At 42.4% G+C, this 13595-nt stretch overlaps 1 protein-coding gene across 4 annotated transcripts; it reads left to right on the plus strand.

Moving 5' to 3' along the window:
* The first annotated feature begins 2069 nt into the window (after positions 1-2069).
* Positions 2070-13162, plus strand: CCT8 (chaperonin containing TCP1 subunit 8). 4 transcript variants are annotated; one of them, XM_058824838.1, is made up of 16 exons: positions 2070-2179; positions 4284-4374; positions 4994-5073; positions 6248-6397; positions 6651-6831; positions 7524-7585; positions 8250-8387; positions 8818-8996; positions 9113-9179; positions 9260-9347; positions 9455-9570; positions 10818-10889; positions 11060-11224; positions 11625-11744; positions 12152-12282; positions 12927-13162. In XM_058824838.1, the coding sequence occupies exons 1-15, from the start codon at positions 2120-2122 to the stop codon at positions 12242-12244; spliced, it is 1662 nt and encodes a 553-aa protein (XP_058680821.1). In that variant the 5' UTR covers positions 2070-2119; the 3' UTR covers positions 12245-12282; positions 12927-13162. The 4 variants fall into 4 exon arrangements, with proteins under 4 accessions (XP_058680821.1, XP_058680819.1, XP_058680820.1 ...); XM_058824836.1 differs by having other exon boundaries at positions 12152-12276; XM_058824837.1 differs by having other exon boundaries at positions 12152-12250.
* Positions 13163-13595: the final 433 nt, after the last annotated feature.

Here is a 13595-nt window from a genome sequence, read left to right on the forward strand (position 1 = left end):
CAAACTGCTCTTTGTCATATTTGCAGTGAGCATATCACTTGGCATTACCCTGGATAACAAGTACTGCATCCAGCTCTGGGATCTCCAGCACAGAAAGGACAGAGATCTGTTGGAGTGAGTCCAGAGGAGGCCACCAGGATGATTAGAGGGATGGAGCGCCTCTGCTGTGAGGAAAGGCTGAGAGAATTGGGATTCAGCCTGGAAAAGAAGCCTTTCAGCACTTGAAGGGAGCCTACATGGAAGATGGGAAAGAGATTATTTACAAGGGCATCCAGTGGCAGTTCTTCAAAACACGGAATATATAAAATTCTCATAAGAAAGGATATTCCTTCATGTTTGGGCTTTGTATACTTTCAAGCTGAATCAACAAGAAGGGAGATTTAATCCCTGAAACAGGTAACAGCTAACAAGCAAGTTCTCAGTGATGTCCAGGTGTCAGAAAGGCAAATTATTTGTTGTTAGAATTGCCTTGTTAATGTTTAGGGCTTGACATGCTTTAATGAGCTCAGATGTAGGGGAAGGAAAACAAAGGGAAGAAGGGTAGCCACTGATACTGGACACAAAGAATGCAGAATTTATGGGCCAGAAAGGCATCTGGCAGAAAAAACCCAATAAAGCCAATTCAGCAATTTTGTGGAAATCAGCTCGAACTGGGTGAAGGGTAAATCTGGCAGGAGGAGATCATTACTCATGGACCACCAGCTCAAGAAACTCACAGACTCAAAAGACTAATAGGCATGAGAAGCAAGAATCATTAAAAGAAAAGCAGATAGGATACTAATTAATAAGAGAACTGTGTAACTCTAACTCCTTTGTTTGCTGAAATGTATTTATAGTAAAAAGTTTTCATAGTTAGCATTCATTATTTGTGGAAGACCATTGAGCACCCAGGTTTGTGCAATTCTGAAATAAATTGTCAATCTTGAGCGTTTAATTATTGGCATGTGCACACCAAGTAACGAGTCTGATTTTTGTGGACAACAACAGGACAAGGGGAAATGGCTTTGAGAGGAATAGTGTATTGGTTTTTACAAACAAGCTGTGGGTCTGCTGGTAGGTAAGACTAGCAATGAGAGATAAAAGAAACAATGGGAAGAATTCCACTGATTGATGAATGGAAAAAGATATTTGCTTTTACAAATAAACTTTAGGTTTGCTGATAAACGAAATTAGACATTAAGAGATGAAAGAAACAATGGGGAAGAAAAACCCCTAAATTCTGTAAGAATTAAAAATTAAAAGGGAGGGTTATACATTAGAGGGGAATCTCTGGTATCAGGTGTTCCAGGAAGTCTGTATCTCTCCAGCACCTCAGCCAATGGGGAAAGAGAGAAGGGAAATGTGCCCAGGAAATCAGGATAAAAAGGAGGCTGCATCCTCCAAAAATTTGAGAGACCCCAGGGGAATGCCCATGGCCTCTCCCTTTATTTGAATAAAGCCAGAAAGGACTGCTCTGCCTCCTTTTTGGACATAAACCTCTGGTGTTTGTGGATTAATTTTCCTAACAGCTTCAAAATGAAAGCAAGCAGATTTAGATTGGGTATTGGAAGAAATTCCTCCCTGTGAGGTGGTGAGGCCCTGGCACAGGCTGCCCAGAGCAGCTGCGGATGCCCCATCCCTGGAAGTGTTCAAGGCCAGGTTGGACGGGGCTTGGAACAATCCAGCCGAGTGCAAGCTGTCCCTGCCCATGGCAGGGGTTGAAGCTGGATGAGCTTCAAGGTCCCTTTCACTGTGTGGTTTTATGATGCTTAGTTTTCCTATCTGTCCATTGCGCTTCCATTTGGACAAGTAGGTACTAAGCGCAACGCTTGACAGGAGTCGGCTCAGTTTTATGACGTTTATCATCCGTGGCCATGAAAACTCCGCACTGTTCCTGTAACTTCCATCGCAAAGTGTAGCAAGGAACGCCTGGGCGACAGTCTCCTGAACAGCACAGGGACAGAAAGAGGGAGCCAACCGGCGAGCCCAGCCCGGCCCGGTCTACGGGGGCCCGCTCGGCCTGAGGGGCGTCCCCGTCCCCGTCCCGCCCGCCCCGCGCCTGCGCGGCCCCGCGCTCCCGCCGTGCCTCGCGCGCTCCCGCCGCCGCCGCCGCCCCGCCGTAGCCGCGCACGGAGCGGAGATGGCGCTGCACGTCCCCAAGGCCCCGGGCTTCGCCCAGATGCTCAAGGAGGGGGCGAAGGTGAGGCCGCCTTTGGATGGACGCGCGGACAAATGGACGGACGGGTGCGGGAGGAGTCTCGGGGTGGCGGTGCGGGAAAAGCCGCGGCGGGCCGGCAGGGCCCGGCGGCACCACGTGTGCCGCGGGGCGGGGGCCGGGGGTTCGGCCGTGCCCCGCTCCCGGCCCGGGGCTCCCCCCGCTGCTTGCCCGGGCGCTGCGGGGATCGGGGCCTGCCCGTCCTGCGGGGCGGTGCCCGGAGCACGCGGCCTTCCAGAAATCTCTGCGGGCCGGGATCGCGTGCCCGCCCTGCCCGGGGCCCGGCCCTGCCCTGCATCCCGGCCCTGCCCTGCGTCCCGGCCCTGCCCTGCGTCCCGGCCCTGCCGCTGCGTCCCGGCCCTGCCGCTGCGTCCCGGCCCTGCCGCTGCGTCCCGGCCCTGCCCTGCGTCCCGGCCCTGCCCTGCATCCCGGCCCTGCCCTGCATCCCGGCCCTGCCGCTGCGTCCCGGCCCTGCCCTGCGTCCCGGCCCTGCCCTGCATCCCGGCCCTGCCGCTGCGTCCCGGCCCTGCCCTGCGTCCCGGCCCTGCCCTGCATCCCGGCCCTGCCGCTGCGTCCCGGCCCTGCCGCTGCGTCCCGGCCCTGCCCTGCATCCCGGCCCTGCCCTGCATCCCGGCCCTGCCGCTGCGTCCCGGCCTCGGGGATGCGCCAGGGCCCGACGCTGTTCCCAGAGCTCTGGCAGGGGCTGGGCAGCAACGTTCAGCCTGTAGCTGAAGCTGCTCAGAAGTATCCGGGTCGTTCTGCTTGTATTTTTTTTCTGATACCTTTGTCAGCGATGCAGAACAATGGAATGTTTTCTGTACATTTCCTTTCCAATAAATCCGTTTTCACTGTATTTAACATGAACGTAATTAAGGTTTTGGTAGAGTTGAAGTACTGTGTGTTAATAAAGGAGAAGCTTATTTTGAAAAGTGGGCAGAAAGCAAGAAGGTGTGGCATTTTTTCTTTTTTATTCATAGAATCAATAGAAGAGTTTGGGTTGGAAGGGACCTTAAAGATCATTTAGCTCCAAGCCCCATCTGGTCTTGGACATTTCCAGGGCTAATTCCAGATGCTAAAAAAGCATCTACAGCTTTTCTGGGAAATCTGTGCCATAGCCTCACTACCCTCATAGGGAAGAATTTCAGGGCTTCCTAACAAACTAAACATACTTTCTTTCAATGTGAAGCCATTGCCCCTTGTCCTGTCTCTCCAGGCCCAAAGTCCCTCTCTCCAAGAAAGAGGGAAAATAGGAAAGTTTTCCATTTGCTGCTACTTAATAGAAAGAAGAGTGAAGGTAGCAGCTCTGAAAGCCCTTTGTGTTTCTTTTTAGAATCCTTCTTGGAGCCAAATAATGGCATACATTCAGGACAGGGGCAGAACAGGGAAGCACAGTGTTAGAAAATTCAAGGCCAGAACAGCAAGGGTTGTCTTCTGCAAAATGAGGAGGCAGCTGGCCATCTAAGATGTTTGGTTATTACTACTTTTCTCCCTTCTCTAACAGGCTGCACAGTACTTTTTATCCTGCTTTTTCTTTCTTAAGGCCCTTTCTGGGGATCCCATCTTGTCTCAAGGTTTTCAAACTGAAGCCAGGCTGATTGCCTTCTCAAGCACAGATATTTTGCTTAATCATTCTGCTTCTGAATTTTCGAACTGTACGTTTTGAACATAGAACTGAGTTAAATTATTTTTGTTCCATACAAAGGTGTGAGTAAAGAAGCGTGTACAGAAACCCTTGCCCCTCTCCAGCTGGGTCTTGGTTCTTTTCTGCTTCTTTTTGGCATGTCACAAAACTTTTTTAGAAGGCTGAAGGGATGCAACCTGTATTGCAAGTCAAGTACTGTTCAGATTTTCTCTTTGCAAGCTTTTTGTGCCTGCTGAGCTGCCTAGTTGAGAAGGTGTACACAGTGGTTCTTACTGTCTTTGGGTAAGGTTTGGTGTCTGTTCAAACTGTATGTGAAATATAAAATGTATATTAATAAGGATTAATAACTTTGAGGGACTCAGTAGATTGACACTGCTTTGATGAGAAATTACTAGTTCATCACTTTTTTTTGTTAGCCTAATTCTGATCAGTCATTGTTCTCTTTAGCATTATTCAGGACTGGAAGAAGCTGTCTATAGAAACATCCAGGCATGCAAGGAACTTGCTCAAACCACCCGTACAGCATATGGACCAAATGGTAAATAAATCCTGAAATTATTGCTGCATTTTGAGACAGATGTTATGCTTGGAGGCTTAACATACCCTGACAAAGAAGCAGCTGTTTGTTCCTGGGGGAAACACATTGGACTTGCTCTAAAACTGCAAATATGTGACCATTTCTTTGTGACTGTAGAAAACAGATTTTTTTGTGACAGCTCTGGAGTTATGCTCAGTGTCTGCTTTTGCCAGGTTGTTGTAGCAGTTACTGTATTCTCTTTGAAACGTGGTATAAAATATATGAAAAAGCATAAAAATTAAAGGAAACATGATAACATTGTGGGTAATCATAGTGAACATAGTCTTGTTCAGTCAGATATATGGAAACAAAATATTCTGCTGTATCATTTAATTAAATTATGTGCTGATATTTCAGAACAGAAAACTGTTTACTCCGAAATTACTGATTTCTCCTTCATGTCCTACACTTCAAGTATTATTTCACAAAAATGTTTTGAAGTTCTGAAATTATAAACAGAGCTAACCATTTTAATGTGTAAGATACACCTGAAAGTTAGGAAACAGTTTCTGTTTCTTAATATTCATAATATTGTTTGCATACGGAATTATTTTTATAATTTTTTTGTTTTCCCATTTAGGAATGAACAAAATGGTTATCAATCATCTGGAAAAGCTTTTTGTTACAAATGATGCTGCTACTATCCTGAGAGAGTTAGAGGTAAATTTTCTTGCTTCAGATGATGTCAGTTGTGGACCAGTGTTTCTACTCATGGGCTGTTGTGGTTCTGACTGTCAGTAAGGAAATGTCGCTCTGACAGATTATTTACTTATCTCACTTTGGAAGTCATTTACTTTTTCACTGAATTTGAGGTCCACAGTGAAGAATACAATTCTTTTGTGAAGCAGCATGAATAACTGTAGGAGATGCTTAATAATTCCTTACTTTCTCCCAGAACCAGTAGGATTAAAAGAGGATATGTCTAGAAATGCAGTGGTTTGGAAAAGTCTGCATGACACAGCTGTTGAGTTCATCTCCCAGTGGTGTTGCTTGCCATGTTCTCCTGACTGGCAATTCAACCCATCAATTGCATTTAAGAACCTGAGGCTATAGCAGCATCCTTCTGTAGATACTGTGGAGGCATGAAAAGACTTTCTTAATTCTTCCTACGACTTCAAATTTATATTTGTGACATAACACAAATAATATTTTACTGAATTTTATACTTAGTGATAGAGATTATGTAAGTGTGAAGTATTTACTTACTGAATACATTGCATTGGTGTTCATTTTGAGTAGAGTAACTGTGGAAGTCTCAGTTGTGTTTTTAAAAAAATACAATCTGCATACTAGTGCCCTAATCTGATACATTTTGCATGTTACTTTCTGGTATAAAATGGAAAGTATAAATATTCAGGAATGTGGTATTTTATTGAATTTTTTGAAAGAAAAGTGAAGCAGTGCAATCTTTAGGCAGAACCTCCCACACTCTCCCCCCTTAAAATGAAACTGTTATTTAGATGTGTATTTTGTGTGTTACACGTGAATTCAATCTGAAGATCTAAACTCCAGAGTGTTTTCCCGTCACAGAACTCAGTTGTGGAGCCACTGCATCCTGTGAAAGTAGCTCAGAACCAATGTCAAGGATGTCTAATTTATGTTGTAGTGGCAACATTCAGTTCTCTGATTTTTTAAATATATATTTCTGGTTTTTCCTACTAGAGAAGCTGGCCAATTAAGAATGTCTGTGCTGCTTTCTTTTCCAATTTTGTGCATTCTTCATATCTCTAGGTACAATTTGAAATAAGAGAGCTTAGAAAGAAGCATAGAAAATGCCTGAAGCTGCAGTCTTAGGTGGTGTGTTAGTCACCAAGGTGTGTAACTTCTTTTAAAGGTCCAGCATCCTGCTGCAAAAATGCTTGTGATGGCTTCACACATGCAAGAACAAGAAGTTGGAGATGGAACAAATTTTGTCCTTGTTTTTGCTGGAGTTCTTCTGGAGTTAGCAGAAGACCTTCTGAGGATGGGGTTATCTGTCTCAGAGGCAAGTTATATTCTCATTACCGTTCACAGAGCTTGAATCCAGATTGCTGCTGATCAATGTTCTTGGATCATAATAATATGAAATACTTGCTTTCTTCCCACCTCATTTTTACATAAAGATGTTTCAAGGAAACCATGTATGATTGCTTGCTTCCCTTGTAAACTTTTGCATCTGTTAAAGTTTTATGGCTATTTGAAAAGCAGTTAAAAGCAGTGTGAAGTCTTGTAGTGAATATTTACTGTTTGCTGCACAGGTGATTGAAGGATATGAAAAGGCTTGCAAGAAAGCCCTAGAAATTCTTCCAGATCTGGTGTGCTGTTCTGCAAAGAACCTTCGAGATGTTGAAGAGGTGGCATCTTTGTTGTACACGTCAGTCATGAGCAAACAGTATGGCAATGAACGGTTCTTGGCGAAGCTCATTGCTCAGGCCTGTGGTGAGTGGGGCTGGAACAGCTGAACACTGAGTGGGTTTGGGTATGGTCCTTACATTTCATGGAAGAATGGAGGTAGGGCTAGTTCAGCAGGTTGGATTGGATAAAATACCTCTGAAATGAGGGTAATATTCTTCATGTTGAACTCTGCATTGGCATTGTAGCTCAGGAAAGGTTTGCCTTTCCTACTAGGCATTTCTGGAAATAGCTTTCAAGTCCTTTTAGTACAGAAATCTGTCTTTCTCCCTCTTATTATATCATAAGGTGGACGTATTGTGCTTCACATAAACTGGTTTTAGTCTCAGGCACAGAACAATGGAAGTAAGACCATAGTTCTGTTGAATTGTTGTCCCTTTAGATTTTTGGGATAAAACCTTCATTTTTAATTCCAGTGATTTCTCTAAATACTCTGGATTAGACTTACCTCTTGACTCCACCTGTATCAGTGCATATTTGAACTTAATTAACTGAGCAGCCTGAATAAATGTTTCATTCTGATTATTACTTTGTAAAAACAAAATTTCTCTTTCTCTTTATGCCAGTTATTAGCAGGTTGTATCTTGAATTTAGGCAGATATCTCAAACTACTGAAATTAAAATTTCAGAAAAATTCCAGGCATTATTTATGGTGTCATTGTTCTACTTTAGTCATAAGGCAGGACATATTAATTATTTTTCTTCTTTTTTTTCCCCAGTTTCTATTCTTCCTGATTCTGGTCATTTCAATGTTGATAATATCAGAGTGTGCAAAATTGTGGTAAGTTTGAAGTAGCTGGCTTTACTGTAATTATTAAGGTAAATAGTGTAATGAGGGTTAATCTTTGAACTTCCAGAGAGTCTTTTCTAATGTTGTTGTGGCAGGTGTGTTAAATTTTGGAAACTAGTCTTTCTCTTGTTTAGTGCCCAGTAGCAGCATTCAGAAACAAAAATCATGAATATTGGAAGTAATCTAAAATGGGAACCTGTTAGAAAATGTTTGTTGTTGCTGAATGGGCTGAAGGCTTATACTTAGGGTGTTAAATCCAAATGCTTGTGAGGTCTGCTTTTCAGGCAGAGTAGTGAAGCTTTCTGACCACAAATGGTCAGTAATACAATGTTCCCCCATTCATAGAATCAAAGAACAATTTGGTTTGGGCTGGAATGTGTCTTAAAGATCATCCAGTTCCAGCCCCCTACCATGAGCAGAGACATCTTCCACTAGACCAGAGTGCTCCAAGCTCTGTCCAGTCTGGCCTTGAACACTTCCAGGGATGGGGAAGCCACAGTTTCTCTGGGCTGCCAGGGCCTCACCACCCTCACAGGGAAGAATGTTTCCCTGATATTTATCTAAACTTACTTTCTTTCAATGAGAAACTATTCTCCCTTGTCCCATCACTACTTGCCCTTGTAAAGAGTCTCAGATTCCATTTATTTCCTTTCAGGGTGCTGGTATTTCTGCTTCCTCAGTACTGCATGGCATGGTTTTTAAAAAAGAAACTGAAGGAGATGTTACTTCTGTCAAAGATGCAAAAATAGCTGTGTATTCCTGCCCTTTTGATGGTATGATAACTGAAACTAAGGTATGTTACAGCTCAAAATAAGTTACATCTCTATTTATGCATATGTGCTCTTATTTTGAGACTTAACTATAAATATTGTTGACACTTGGTGATTGAGATACTTTGGTGAATATTGATTTTCTTAGTATAGAAAAGTTCTAAACCCTGATTGCTTTACAGGGTTTTTAAGATAGGGGAGATGGTTTTGATTTTTTTGGGTCATTTGAGCCTAACTATGGCTTGAATTTCTGAACCCCAAGGTTGTCTAGAATTGCCTGGTGATTTCCTTTTTTTTTCCCTCTTGTTTTACCCTGTTGCTTGGGGAGCATGTCAGTATTACAAAACAGGATGACTTAAGTTTTACAGATAGGTTGGGAGACAAAATGGTTTGTCAGAAACTTGTAGCTATGTGGTTTAATGCTGAATTTTAACAGTGTATGTGTTTTACTAGGGCACCGTCCTAATAAAGAATGCTGAAGAACTGATGAATTTCAGTAAAGGAGAAGAAAATCTAATGGATTTGCAAGTCAAGGCCATTGCTGATAGTGGTGCAAATGTAGTAGTGACAGGTGGCAAAGTGGCAGATATGGCTCTTCATTATGCCAACAAGTACAATCTCATGTTAGTAAGGTAAGTACTAGGAGAGCATTAACACATCTGGACTACCAGATTTATGAAATGTACTTGCCAAGTTAAGACAATACTTCTGCATGTGTTAACATTGTTATGGAAACTTGTTTTTAAAGGTTGAACTCCAAGTGGGACCTGAGAAGACTGTGCAAAACTGTTGGTGCAACAGCCCTACCCAGACTGGTATGTACCTCCCAAATGAGGTGCAGGAGGATGAGAACTGATGAGCAGGTTCAGTTCTTAACTCACGTTTTTCTTTCTAGACTCCCCCCACTCTTGAAGAAATGGGTCACTGCCACAGTGTGTATTTATCAGAGGTTGGGGATACACAGGTTGTGGTGTTTAAGCATGGTATGTATGTTCTGTAGACCTGCTCACACTGCTGTTCTAAAGTGTGTTTGTATGTGTTTTGGATATAAGATTAATGAATTAATTCAGTAATGCATGTCTCTGAACAGAAAAGGAGGATGGAGCCATTTCCACTATCCTCATTCGTGGATCTACAGACAATCTGATGGATGACATAGAGAGAGCCGTGGATGATGGTGTCAATACTTTCAAAGTGCTCACAAGGGTGAGTAATGAGAACACTTGGGTTATCAAAAGTGAGCAGTAGGTCAGTTTGAGGCAAGGCTTGAGCCTGCTCTGAGCTCATTTGCTACCAAAGGCAGGAGATATTAATCTGCCTAGGTGTCTTCTGGAGCTGGAGAGTGGCTGTGTGGTACTGAGGTGTGGAGGGCTGTGCAGGGAAACAGCTCTTGTTGTGAACACAGGGGGCATAGAAGGTGGTGTTTAACATGGACTGCACTCAGTTTTCCACTAATGAGTGAGTGCTTGGAGGTGGATTACCTTTACCACTTTTTAAAGACAGTCAGCTCTTTTTTACTTACTCCCTAAATGCTTTGTAATGTTCCTTGGGAACCAGGCACAGAAGAAAAGCTAGATAGCTTTGTCACTTGGCATCAGGAGAAACTGTTTGGTTGCAGACTCAGTTTCTAGTTCATTGGTGATAATTCACGCTTCCTCCACATAATGCAGGTAGGTTTTTATGGATGGAAGAACTCGGTTTTACAGAGGATTTTTTTGTGTGAACAGATTATGTGGTCTTAAATATTATGATTTAATTTTTCTTCTTTTTATACAAAATGAAATGTTCCTGTATTTACTTGGAAAACAGCATGCAAAAATTGTTAAAACTGTTAGAATCTTAATATCCTCTACATACCAAGACATGGACATTGGTTTTGAGTACAGAAATGCTGTGCATTTGTGATTGTCTCCAGGAGTTGTCCTGTTTTAAGATTTATGATAATTAATTTGTGGGCTAAGAGACCAGAGTTAATAAGTAAATTCTGGTTTGCCAAAGGATGTACAAAATGCTTAATTTAAAATGCAAGAAAACAAAACAAAAAGTCCCAACACCTTGTAACACCTGTTGAGATATTAAACTTAGTGTACAGTAGATTGGTTTCCTGGATGATATTTCCCACAAAAATAATGGAAAAAATGAGAAAATCTAGGAATGCTGTTATAGTTAACCGGGAGTTGAAGTTTTTTTTTTAAAAATCTGATACACAAAACCCTCTGCATTATTATTTTGGTTTTTACAAAAGAAGCTGTTTTTCTTGAAAGACATTGGAGTGAACGAGTAAGTCTTGGTAGATTTCCCGTATAATGCATGTTTGTTCTGAAGTGGATTGTTAACAAGTCTGTGTGGAATAAAGTTCTGTTGCATTCTTGATAGACTAGAAAAATCCTAAAAAAATAAGAAGCAATAGATGCTTTAAGAAAACATTGTGTTTGAGTGTGGTCTTTCCACAGGATAAACGTCTCGTTCCTGGAGGTGGTGCGACAGAGATTGAATTAGCCAAGCAGATCACATCTTATGGAGAGGTGAGGCAAACAGGCTTCTTGGCTTTTATCTTCACACACACATCTTACCAAAAATACAAATATTATTTCATACCAACATACATATGTGTGTAATAACAAGTGGGGGGGGAGGAATGCCTCCCAGTCTTACAGTTTTTGAAATGCTAACGTGGTTTTCACCTTCTTTTTAGACTTGTCCTGGGCTTGACCAGTACGCCATCAAGAAGTTTGCTGAGGCATTTGAAGCCATTCCTCGAGCACTGGCAGAAAACTCTGGAGTAAAGGCCAATGAGGTCATCTCCAAACTTTATGCCATGCATCAGGAAGGGAAGAAGAATGTTGGATTTGATATTGAGGTAAATAGTCTCTGATGTTACTTGTTGCCTTGCGGTGCAGGGTTGTACTTTATAGTACTTCTATCAGTATGAAGTATTTATAGATTATTTTAAATTGCTGGGAGCTGTGTGTTGCACAGTTTAGAATAATAACTTTTTGGAACTGAAATCCTTACATGTTCTTTTTATCAGCAAACAGTTCAGTCCAGTATAGTATAATGGCCTTATGTCAGAGGTGGAATGGGATACTGAACTAATGTGACAGGCAGTAGGCCTTCAGAAATTACTGACTCTGTCTTCCTCCTAATGGTTTAGGAATGAAGGTTTTCTAAAGGGAGAGGATGAGATTAGAAAAGTGATACCACCTTGCTAGGTGAAAGCCTGAGAAGGTTTTGAATGATCTTTTTTCCCCATCTGACAGGCTGAAGCTGCTGCAGTGAAGGACATGTTGGAAGCTGGTGTGTTGGACACATATCTTGGGAAATTCTGGGGTATCAAGCTAGCTACAAATGCAGCAGTAACTGTCCTAAGGGTTGATCAGGTAAGTTTATGTGCATTTAGGTGCTGAATTAATACCTGGCAGAACCCTCCTGCAAATAGGTGGAATCTCCTGCAAATGCAAGGTGTAAACATAATGCTACTTGAAAATGTGGTTTGTTCATTTCTGGAAACCAGGAAGGCATTTGTTCAAGAGCTTGTAATCTGGAATGTGGCTGCTTCTATTGCAGTACAATTAATGTTTGTTAGGATATTCTTTTTTAAAGATTTTGTTGGTATTTTGAAGACAGTTTTTATTTGTATCCAGAGAGTTACCCTAACTTCTGTCCTATATTTTTACATGAAAATCCAATTTTTAGGAAAAATAGAGGTTACAGTCTCGAGGATAAAAATCTTTCATTATTTTGTGAAACTTCAGCAAAAATGAATTTGCATGTAAAATTTTTGTAGATTATTATGGCAAAAACAGCAGGCGGTCCAAAAGCCCCTAAGCAACAAGGACATTGGGATAAGGATGACTGGAAAGATGAGCCTGAAAACTAGAGTGCAGTAAGCTCTGTGTCTCTAGCAGAGAGGTATCTGTGAGTGCATGCATGAGTTCATTGACAAGCACATGGAGATTGTATGCTCCTTGAGAACACCTAACACTGCTGTCTTCTGCTGTGTGCTGATTGCTACATCCTGTATTTGTGCCCTTTGCTAATGGATTCTGCTCCTGAATCCAGATTTTCATGGAAGGGATGATAAGTGCAAGTTCAGATTTGCCTTACTTGTCCATGTAGCCAGGGCAGATAATGAGCTTTAACGTGGTGGGACTGATGGACTTCATGGTTTTAAAGTGTGATACTTGGAGACAATAACTGAGAACAATGGCTTTGATAATCCTTGCTGTAGTGTGCACCCTGTAAACTAGTCTGCTGTTGGCCTATTTAAGCACTCACTTTCTGCAGACTAACTGAAGTCTTACTTTGCATGCAAAAATGAGGTAAAATACCTTTTTTACTGTATCAGGGCTCAGCCTCTACCATTCTCAAAAAAAACAACAACAACAACAAAAAAAAGTTGTTTGTATCTCAATTAGATGGATATTCACTGGCTTGGGTTCAGAGTAGGGAAATTGCATGGATGTAGTGAATGCTAGCAGTCAGCATTATGCAGCTGTAGGAGAAGGGTGTACAAGCCTGATTTTAATATTAGCTTTTTCTGCTTCTCTATTCTCTTCAAGATCATTATGGCAAAACCAGCTGGTGGCCCAAAACCTCCATCAGGAAAGAAAGACTGGGATGAAGACCAAAATGATTGAACAATTTAACTGTATTTCTTAAGTGACATGACTTTGTGAGTTTTTTAATATCCCAGTCGGAGCCTGTCACAGTATTTTGCTCTTGCCTTTAAATTATGAACAGTGTCCACTGGAGTGCAGAACTTCAAACACCTCAATAAACATACTCACTGTTAAAATGTTGACTTACTTCATTTGGAGCTGGCATGACCTGTCGTTCCCAGTTTGTGAATGTGTAGGGGATGAATGACACTGTGGGTGTGATGGGCTGACCCTTGGCTGGCTGCCTGATGCTCTCTCCCCATGAAGAGGGAGGCAGAACTTCTCAGGGGGTGAATGAAGGAGGGAGGTCACATACCAATTCCTGTTGCAGGCACAAGAGACTCAATGTGCAGGGAGGCTGACCATGAGCCTGCTGCAGGGAGCTCATGAGCCACAATTGTGGCTCTTTGTGCTCTTATTTGTGCCAGTACCTGAGTGTAAACAGTCAAATGGATGTTGAAATAATAAGTGTTGGCAGCAGGTCTCCTGCATTAAGTATCCCCTTTCCTGAGACCCCACTTGGAGCACTGTGTACAGATGTGGTGCCTCAAACATAAGAGAGACAGAGCA

This window comes from Ammospiza caudacuta, chromosome 2, assembly GCF_027887145.1.
Source record: "Ammospiza caudacuta isolate bAmmCau1 chromosome 2, bAmmCau1.pri, whole genome shotgun sequence".
Taxonomy (NCBI): Eukaryota; Metazoa; Chordata; class Aves; order Passeriformes; family Passerellidae; genus Ammospiza; species Ammospiza caudacuta.

What these genes read in the sequence shown, in the direction of transcription:
- CCT8 (XM_058824838.1), top strand. Translation starts at nt 2,120, where the DNA reads ATGGCGCTGCACGTCCCCAAGGCCCCGGGCTTCGCCCAGATGCTCAAG. An exon ending in CTATCCTGAGAGAGTTAGAG is followed by an intron (nt 5,074 to 6,247) that starts GTAAATTTTCTT and finishes CTTCTTTTAAAG; the next exon opens with GTCCAGCATCCTGCTGCAAA. An exon ending in ATGTTGGATTTGATATTGAG is followed by an intron (nt 11,225 to 11,624) that starts GTAAATAGTCTC and finishes CCCATCTGACAG; the next exon opens with GCTGAAGCTGCTGCAGTGAA.